We start from the raw sequence: 9945 nt of genomic DNA, 5'->3' as shown, positions 1-9945 counted from the left end.
ATAAACTGGTGGAATTCCCTTTGAGAATTTACATGACCTGTTATGTCCAGGTTATTTTTTTAACCCTTACAATACAGATTACTAATGAAATATTTTGCACAATTTTTTTCATATTTTTTTCAAACTCTGATGTGTATTTTATGCAGCACATCTCATTTGGGATCAGCCACATTTCAAATGACCAATAGTCACATGTGACCAGTGACAACTATGTCATAAATACAGGTAGCTCAGGGATAGCACAAGCCTGTGATCCCAGCAATCAGGAGGCTCAGGCAGGAGGCTTGCTTGAGTTCATGAATCTGAAGCTAGCCTGGGCAACATAGCAAGACCCGTATCTAAAAAAAGTTGGAGAAAGAGAGGAATAAAGAAAAAGAAATACTTTTGAGGGGAGTTTTGTTTTATTGTGGTGCAAGCATATCCTAAGTGCATGTTTTACCACTGAGCTACATTCCTAGCCCTGGAACACTGTTATTTTCTAATCTAACATCTGCCGCTTAAGTTAATCACCAAAATGCTTAATCTTTTTTTTTTTTTTTAATTTTTAACATTTATTTGTTTTTAGTTTTTGGCGGGCACAACATCTTTGTTTGTATGTGGTGCTAAGGATCGAACTCGGGCCGCAGCATGCCAGGCGAGTGCACTACCACTTGAGCCACATCCCCAGCCCCTCTTTTTTTTTTTTTTAATATTCATTTTTTAGTTTTCAGCAGACACAACGTCTTTCTTTGTATGTGGTGCTGAGGATCGAACCCAGGCCGCACGCATGCCAGGCGAGTGCGCTACCGCTTGAGCCACATCCCCAGCCCCCAAAATGCTTAATCTTAACCAGGCATGGTGATGCACGCCTATAATCCCAGCTACCCCAGAAGCTGAGGCAGGAGGATTGCAAGTTTGAGGCCAGTTTGGACAATTAGCCAGACCCTGTCTCAAAATGAAAAACAGAATGGACTGGGGATGTAGTTTAGTGGTAAAGCACCCCCTGGGTTCAATCTTTAGTGCCAAATTAACCAATTAATTTAATTAAATAATAATTAAAAGAGCTGGGAGTGTAGCTCAGTGGTAAAGTACCCCTGGGTTCACCTCATCCCCCATGTTTAATTTTTCTGAGCTTCAACGTTTTCTTTCTTGATGGAGATTCTATGAGCCCAGATTATTATTTTTAAAAATATTTTATTTTTTTGATATTGGTGGACACAATATCTTTATTTCTATGTGGTGCTGAGGATCGAACCCAGTGTCTCAGGCGTGCTAGGCAAGTGCTCTACCACTAAGCCACAACCCCAGCCCTTATTTTTTAATTATTGTTATTATTTTTTTTTTGTACTGGGGAGTGAACTCAGGGGCACTTGACCACTGAGCCATAACCCCAGCCTTATTTTATATTTTATTTACAGACAGGGTCTCACTGAGTTGCTTAGCACCTCGCTTTGAACTCATGATCCTCCTGCCTCAGTCTCCTGAGCCACTGTAATTGCAGGTATCTGCCACCATGCTTGGTGAGCCCAGGTTACTATAAGAAATGATATATCATGCACATACGTACATAATATTTGCTAATACTAAATTGAGTATAGACCACGCACCTTTTATGTTATTTATTTATTGACACTGCTGGGAATCAAACCCAGGGCCTCTCATTTGCTAAGCTGACACTGTACCACTGAGACACATCTCCAGCCTTGAGAACTCCTTCCTCTCTTTTGGCAGTGCTGGGGATTGAATCCAGGGCCTCACACATGTGCTAGGTAAGCACTCCACCACTGAGCTAATACCATGGCCTTTGAGGCACTGTTATAAACAGAACACATTTACTCATTTCACATCACAATTAGTCGAACCTATCATGTGTGATTACTAATACTTCCCAATTCTGATCCTATGATGAGCTCCTTTATTCAGGTCACTTTCCTCAAAGTTCTCTTCTCAGCTTCAAAGCACTTTCCCAGGTTTGGTTTATTTATTTCTACAAGAATCCTTCCTTTCTTCCATCACACACCAAGTAGTTTTTTTGTTTTTTTTTTTAAAGAGAGAATTTTTAATATTTATTTATTTTTTTTAGTTCTCGGCGGACACAACATCTTTGTTGGTATGTGGTGCTGAGGATCGAACCCGGGCCGCATGCATCCCAGGCGAGCGCGCTACCACTTGAGCCACTTCCCCAGCCCCACACCAAGTAGTTTTTAAGTGTGCTTTGCAGGTGCTGCAGGTGGGGGGCTCAGGGAGAAAGCACCAAGCTCATGTATCCATGACACAGGACAGGAGGGAAAGTGAAAAGGTCAGTCAGTGTGGGCTTGGGCATCATCCTGCGTGGGACTAGGTTGGAAAATTCTAAATAGTGGCCATGCCTGTGTGGACCTGCACACAGGTCCTCCCCTTCTGATTTCCCAGCACTAGTGAGGAAGCAACCCCTCTCCACCCTTTGCCAGGAGTCATCCTTCCCCCAGTCCACTCCAGCGTACCCAGGTCCAGAACTAATTTGTTCAACGTTTGGAAAACCCCTAGCTCTCCTTCCTCTTCATAGTGTGTGTGGGGGAGGAAGGAACTAGTGTCAGTCACGTCTTCAGAAGAAGACTCTAGATCCAAGGGTTCTGCTTATCTCCTTAGGGCTCTATCTCCATAACCATCTGTGTCTTTCCTTCTTCTTCCTAAACGGAACCCCCTGTCTCTGCCCATAGCCGTTTAATTGCAAAATCCTGGCCGTTTGTGGGAGACCACAAGACAGAGACCCCCTTCATTTACCCACTGAGAGGAAAGTAAAACAGCCAGCAACTAGAGAAATAGTCCTATCTCCAACTCAGGAGTCACAGTTTGCAGAGTCACTTATTTGAGTCTTCTGTGGTTCCTCTTTTCTGTCCCTGGACACCACGGAAAGCTTTTCTGCGGGATAGCAACTGAGTCGCCCCTCCTGGTCTCTGAGGAGCTTTGGTGATTTCAGAAAGGCTAAGTAACTTGCCCTAGGGCACACAGCAGCAGTGTGACAGATTGCCAGAGCACTAGTGGGTAGGAGACAGTTGGCACCTTCCCTAGCTACTCGCATGGCTGTAACACCGGGATATAATGAAGCCCCAATCCTTGAACTATGGTGCCCCGTGCACCAACCTGGGCTGAAAGATCGCGTCCGGGCGGGGGGTTCCCCAAATACAGGACAGAAAGTGGCTAGGAAATCACTTTCCACCCTTCCACGCAGAGGAGAGGGAACGGAGGAAGCTGGGACAGGATCCCCACTCCGCCCGGCAACAACGCTCGCGCGGGTTCTTTAAACGCCCAGATGCGAGCGACGCGCGCGGGAGAGGGCGGGTTTGGGCTGAGACCTGGTCACATGACCCGGCTCGAGGGGCTAGCGGCCCCCACCCCGTCGGTGGGCGTCCCCCACAACGCGTGGTCAACCCTCATTGGCCGGTAGTGCAACCAATAGAAATCGGCCATCTGGGATCCCTGCGTTCTGAGGCACAGCCTAACATGCTGACCCGACAAGGGTCAAATGAAAAGGGACGGTTGTGGTTGTAGACCAATGACAAGGTGTGGGGGCGGGCCCAAAGTCAGAGTCAGGTTGACTTGAGAGGCGGGCGGATATATAATCGCGCAGCCGGCGACGGCGTCTGTCCGTACTGCAGAGCCGCTGCTGGAGGATCGTTTTAAAGGGCCCGCGCGCCGCCGCCCCCTCGGCCCGCCATGCTGCTACCTGTGCCGATACTGCTCGGCTTCCTCGGCCTGGTCGCCGCCGCGCCCTCCGTGTACTTCAAGGAGCAGTTTCTGGACGGAGGTAACGCCTGGTCCGTCCTCGAGGCCGCCTCGACGATGCGGCCTGTCCCCCAGCCCAGATCTGCCTTGTCGCCTTTAATTACCGCTCAGAGGGCCAACATAGAGGTCCCTGGAGACTATAGCCGTGGGCGATTCCTCTTCTGCGTCCCTGGGGAACGTGGAAGATGCAGCGGCCTCCCGCGGTGGGAGTTAGGGTTCGTCCCAGGATCTCTGGGTCTTCAGAGTTGTCAAACTGGAGGTTGGGGTGGGAAGAGGCAGGAATCTCCTTTCCTGCCCCCCAACTGCTTTTGGCTTCAGGCAGGTGTTGGTGGGGGTGGTCAGCACTACCGCACTGATCTACTCCTCTGACCCCCTAGACGAGTGGACCTACCGCTGGATCGAATCCAAACACAAGTCAGATTTTGGCAAATTCGTCCTTAGTTCCGGCAAGTTCTACGGTGACCAGGAGAAGGATAAAGGTAAGAGCCAGGGAGTGGGTGCTGGGATCCAGGAGGACTTTTTTGGCGGAAGCTGTAGTCAGTATGCACCCAACCCGGGCATCCCCCAGGAGTTGGGCAGGTGGAGGAAGGAAGGTTGGGGAGAGTCGTCTGTGTCATGGGAGGTCTAGTTTCCCCGGGTTGGAGCTCAACAGTAATTACACTCCCATCCCATATCAGGGCTGCAGACCAGCCAGGATGCCCGCTTTTATGCCCTGTCGGCCAGATTCGAACCTTTCAGCAACAAGGGCCAGACGCTGGTGGTGCAGTTCACTGTGAAGCATGAGCAGAACATTGATTGTGGGGGTGGCTACGTGAAGCTGTTTCCTGATAATTTGGACCAGACAGACATGCATGGAGATTCAGAATACAACATCATGTTCGGTGAGGGGCCCCACCCCGGTGCTGATCACTGTCCTCTCAGTTGGAAGGTGGAGAATGAATGAAACTCCTTGGATTCCTCCTAACCCAGAAGAATTCATAAGACCATAGAAAGCACTTAAGTAATCAGGAGTTTTTTTTTTTTTTCTTTGGAGGGGTAGCTAGAGGTCAGGGTGGGGAGAGCCTGGGATAGCTAAAGGGGTAGGTGACAGGTAGTGTCTTCCTGTGTTATGATTGCAGATCTAGACAAATTTGTATGATCATACCTAGGAATGTCCTGATTTCACAAATGAGGATAATGAATTTTAAGTTTTGCTTTTCTTTTTTTTTTTTTTTTTTAGAGAATTTTTAATATTTATTTTTTAGTTCTCGGCGGACACAACATCTTTGTTTGTATGTGGTGCTGAGGATCGAACCCGGGCCGCACGCATGCCAGGCGAGCGCGCTACCGATTGAGCCACATCCCCAGCCCCTAAGTTTTGCTTTTCTGTTTTTGTTTTACTTAAGACTCTTGCCATAGCCCCTTAATGGCAGAATCAGGATTTGAACCTCATTTTTTCAGCCTCTTAACATTGACATCTTTTGTCTTGAGTTTAAGAATTGTTTTTGTGTGCCCAGCAAGGGCAGCCTGTGACTTTCACTCAATCCCATCTAGGCCCAGACATTTGTGGCCCAGGCACGAAGAAGGTTCATGTCATTTTCAATTACAAGGGCAAGAACATGCTGATCAACAAGGACATCCGGTGCAAGGTGTGCCTGGGGGTGTGTCCCTGGGGGTGGTGCTAAGTGACTGTCTGGGAAGCTGGAGGCCAGCCTGGTAGGTGGGGCCACTCAGCATCTATCCTCTTCAGGATGATGAATTCACACACCTCTATACACTGATCGTACGGCCTGACAACACCTACGAGGTGAAGATTGACAACAGCCCCGTGGAATCAGGCTCCTTGGAGGATGATTGGGACTTCTTGCCTCCCAAGAAGATAAAGGATCCTGATGCTTCCAAGCCAGAAGACTGGGATGAGCGTGCCAAGATTGATGACCCCACAGACTCCAAACCTGAGGTTGGTGCTTCGGCAGGGTCTTTCCACCACCACTGCATAGCATGTAGGGGACACTTGGGTCCACTCTGACTTCCTTGTGTACATCCAGGACTGGGACAAACCTGAGCACATCCCTGACCCTGATGCTAAGAAGCCCGAGGACTGGGATGAAGAAATGGATGGAGAGTGGGAACCCCCAGTGATTCAGAACCCTGAGTACAAGGTGAGTTTGGTGATTGGGGGTACAGTTTAGTGGTAGAGTTCTTGCCTAGCATGTACAAGGCCAGGGTTCTATCCCCTGTGCCACAGAAACACAAAAGCAAGGTCAACCTGACTCTGAACAGAGCTACAGGTCACAGTGGGTCATGCACCCACCTCTGCTCACTTTGATTCCCTTCTGTTTCAGGGTGAGTGGAAGCCACGCCAGATTGACAACCCAGATTACAAGGGCATATGGATCCACCCAGAAATCGACAACCCTGAATACTCCCCTGATGCCAATATCTATGCTTATGATAACTTTGCTGTGCTGGGCCTAGATCTCTGGCAGGTAAGACACAAAGGACCTCAGATGGAGACCTAAAGGAAACGGACAGGCACAGGATTCAGTGCCAGGCAAATCTGACCTAGAAATGGTACATTTTCTGAAGTATTTCCTGATCTGACTTGAGGGAGTCCTCACAACATCAATAAGGGTCTACTTATTATGTACCAAGTATTTAATCAAGTACTAATGTAAATTAATTTATAAAATATAGACAACACAAAATTAGCTGGGAGAGCTGCAGGAGTAGCCAGATGGTAGAGTACTTGTCTAGTGTGCACAGGGCCTTGGGTTCCCTCGTAGCACTGCAGAGAGGAAAATGGAGGGGCTGGAGTGGTTAGAGTGCTTGCCTAGCATGGGCAAGACATGCTAGACCTTGAGTTTGATTCCCCAGAAGTGCAAAGAAAAAACACTGAGGTCCGGGAGGTGGGCACAGCTCAGTGGTAGAGCAGTTGCCAAGCATGCATGAAGCCATGGGTTCCATCCCTAACACTACCAAAAAGAAAAAAATAGTTGACAAAAAGTTACTTGGAACAATTCCTGGCATACAAGATCACTAAAAAATTCCTGAACAAGGGAGTGAGTCCCCAGTTCAACCAGTGAAGAAAGTGAGGTGCAGAAAAGTGAATTCAGCAGCCTGAGGTCACATGGCATAAAATGTCAGAATGGGGATTTGAATCCAGGCAGTGGGCCCCCACAGTCTTTTCAAAATTTAAAAAATTTTTCTGGGTACCAGGGAATGAAATCAGAGTATTTGACCACTGATTCCAGCCTTATTTTGTATTTTATCTAGAAACAGGGTCTCACTGAATTGTTTAGTGCCTCACTTTTGCTGAGGTTGGCTTTGAATTTGTGTTCCTACATTAACAACTTTCAAGTCCTTTTCAATAAATGTATTGATTGTAACAATGGTGGTTATAGGAACACAGGTGGAACACTGTGGGTGTCAATTCTGACTCTCTTCTTCTATTCATTCTCCAGGTCAAGTCTGGGACCATCTTTGATAACTTCCTCATCACCAATGATGAGGACTATGCAGAACAGTTTGGCAATGAGACATGGGGTGTCACAAAGGTGGGCCTGGGTCCTTGTTCTGATTTGGGGGGCAGGCAGGGCTAGCAGGCAAGGGATCAGGTGCTGAAGGGTATGATCTGTCCATGCAGGATGCAGAAAAACAGATGAAAGACAAACAGGATGAAGAGCAGAGGCTTCAAGAGGAAGAGGAGGAAAAGAAGCGTAAGGAGGAAGAGGAGGATGGAGAAGACAAGGAGGACGAGGAGGACAAAGAGGAGGATGAGGAGGATGAGGAGGATAAAGAGGAAGATGAGGAGGAAGATGCCACTGGCCAGGCCAAGGATGAGCTGTAGAGGCCACACCGGCCACCTCCAGGGCTGGACTGAGGCCTGGATGCTCCCACTGCAGAGCTGGCCACGCCAAATAATGTCTCTATGAGACTCAAGAACTTTCATTTTTTTCCAGGCGGGTTCAGATTTGGGGTGGATTTTGGTTATTTCCCCCGCCCTTTTTTTTTTTTTTTTTTTTTTACTGGTGTTTTTGTCTTCAATTCTCCTTCAGTCCTCACCACCCCTCTCATTTTCTCAATCAACATCTTTCCCTTTTTCTGTCCCCTTTGTTCCTGGTCCCTTAGCTACTACTCTCCAACCCTGGGGGTGAGGGTGTGGAGAAGCCCTAGGCTTGAGATTCCATCTGCTCTCCTTCCTGGAGACCAGAGGGGGGCAGGAGAAAGGGGTGGCATCTTCAGCTCCCCAGCACTGAGGAAGACTGGGGCTCTTCCTGCCCCCCCCCCCCTTTTTCTCCCCTGCCTCCAGGACTGGGCCACTTCTGGGTGGGGCAGTGGGTTCCAGCTCGGCTCACACTGAGAATGTAAGAACTACAAACAAAATTTCTATTAAATTAAGTTTTGTGTCTCCCCCCTGTGTTTTCCTTGTGGGGGAGGATGGAGATGGACTCAGGAAACCTAGGTTGGCCTTTTTTTTCAAGGGAGGGGGGAGCAACTTCTGAACAAGACTCATTTTTCAGCTGCAAAGAACTGAGTGTTCCACAAGATGTCAGGACTCATGTACTCTATATCTCCCAAACCAATGGGAGGAAGACTGCCACTATTCAAACTGCACATTAACCCTGCACCAAATCGGTGAGTGTTGGTTCTAGTGTTGGGTTGACAAGAAGTCAGTCAGGTACAGCAGGGATGTGACCCCATGTTGTAAATGGTACATTTTCAGAGCTATATGTATTTGTTGCTCATCAATATGAGTGATGGAACAATTTTGAACATATTTACATACTAGTTCAGACATGGTATGTAACTTGCCCTAGGACCCATAGTCTTAAGGGCCAAGTTGGGATCTGAAAGAATGTCCCCATGGGAGGGAGCAAGATTGAGTTGATAAAGAGATAACAGGAGGGTCTGCACCACCCTCTGTTGGGACCCATGAGGCCATAGCTTCAACTCCAGTGGGTGGAGGAATCGGTTCCTTGTTGAAGGAATGGTACATAAGTAGTTGTCTCCTTGGCCCTTATCTGAGCTTGACCAACTGGTTGAGGAGTCTAGGCTTAGAATCCAGTGGAAGTGGCAGGAGTTAGACTTGGGTGAGGTGCCAGGTAGTGGCTGCCTGGTGCTTTGCTTGGGTGAATATTTGGTCTGGCAGAAATAGGGAACAGTTATGACACTGGGATGTTGCCACAGCCTCTGGCCTCCCTGTCTCCAGCTGAACTCCACCCCTCAATACTCCACCTACTAAACGGGAGGTCAAGCCCCAGTCTCACCTCCACCTAATTCTCTAATAGTAACCCAGCCTTTTTTTGGGGGGGGGTACTGGCAATTGAACCCCAGAGGTACTTAATAATAGAGCCACTTCTCCAGCCCCTTTTGATATTTTATTAGAGAGGGTATTGTTAAATTGAGGAAGCTGGCTTTAATTCTCAATCCTCCTACTTCAACTTCCCAAGCTGCTGGGATTACAGGTGTGAGCCACCACTTAAAGACTCAGCCATTTTTCATGCCCTTGGACTGGCCTCTCATGCTTCCATTCCCTTTGGGGTCCTTTGGTCCCTCCTAGAACCTCTTGGGAATCCTCGGCATTGGTGTATCCAGGGAAAGTTTATGAAGGGGGAAGCATTCTGTTTTCAATGAGGAGGCCTTGAAAGTTGACACCTTCATCAAGTACTTAGCACTGTCACAGGATGGTGGATGAATGTAGTAGGCAGAGGAGGAGTGGGAGAGACTGTGACTCTGGGTCATTCAAAAAATCTGATATCTGGGCTGGGGATATAGCTCAGTTGGTAGAGTGCTTGCCTCACATGCACAAGGCCCTGGGTTCAATCCCCAGTACCACCAAAAAAAAAAAAAAAAAAAGATTGATGTTTGGGGCTGGGGATGTGGCTCAAGCGGTAGTGCGCTCGCCTGGCATGCGTGCGGCCCGGGTTCGATCCTCAGCACCACATACCAACAAAGATGTTGTGTCCCCCGAAATCTGAAAAATAAATATTAAAAAATTCTCACTCTGAATTTAAAAAAAAATCTGATATCCCTCGAAGAATTAGTGAATTGGGGCACAAAAATGTCTGACGCTGCTCTTTACAAATAATTTTTTTTTTTATTGGCGATTATAAGAACCTTACAACATCGAGTACCTCATTTTTAGAGCTTTAGAAGCTTCCTGCTATGGTGGGTAGGCGAGAATAAAACTCACTCGTCGGGGACAGCGTGAACAAAGAT

The 9945-nt window shown here is 47.9% G+C and overlaps 1 protein-coding gene and 1 non-coding gene across 2 annotated transcripts; both read left to right on the top strand.

The window, feature by feature from the left end:
* The first annotated feature begins 3596 nt into the window (after window positions 1-3596).
* On the top strand, window positions 3597-8136 carry LOC113190396 (calreticulin). The gene is made up of 9 exons (XM_026399643.2): window positions 3597-3766; window positions 4122-4223; window positions 4422-4625; window positions 5278-5372; window positions 5474-5683; window positions 5772-5885; window positions 6069-6212; window positions 7188-7280; window positions 7370-8136. The coding sequence occupies exons 1-9, from the start codon at window positions 3676-3678 to the stop codon at window positions 7571-7573; spliced, it is 1257 nt and encodes a 418-aa protein (XP_026255428.1). The 5' UTR covers window positions 3597-3675; the 3' UTR covers window positions 7574-8136.
* A 1355-nt stretch (window positions 8137-9491) lies between these two features.
* Trnav-cac (transfer RNA valine (anticodon CAC)) lies at window positions 9492-9564 on the top strand. The gene has a single exon. It is a non-coding gene; the product is annotated as a tRNA-Val (tRNA).
* Window positions 9565-9945: the final 381 nt, after the last annotated feature.

Source organism: Urocitellus parryii, unplaced genomic scaffold (genome assembly GCF_045843805.1).
Source record: "Urocitellus parryii isolate mUroPar1 unplaced genomic scaffold, mUroPar1.hap1 Scaffold_118, whole genome shotgun sequence".
Classification (NCBI taxonomy): Eukaryota; Metazoa; Chordata; class Mammalia; order Rodentia; family Sciuridae; genus Urocitellus; species Urocitellus parryii.
The sequence above is the reverse complement of the archived record's forward strand: the minus strand, read 5'-3'. Positions and strand labels throughout refer to the sequence as shown.

Coding starts and splice junctions, on each gene's coding strand:
- LOC113190396 (XM_026399643.2), top strand. CDS start 3,676: ATGCTGCTACCTGTGCCGATACTGCTCGGCTTCCTCGGCCTGGTCGCC. Junction 4,224..4,421: donor TGACCAGGAGAAGGATAAAG/GTAAGAGCCAGG, acceptor ATCCCATATCAG/GGCTGCAGACCAGCCAGGAT. Junction 5,886..6,068: donor TTCAGAACCCTGAGTACAAG/GTGAGTTTGGTG, acceptor CTTCTGTTTCAG/GGTGAGTGGAAGCCACGCCA.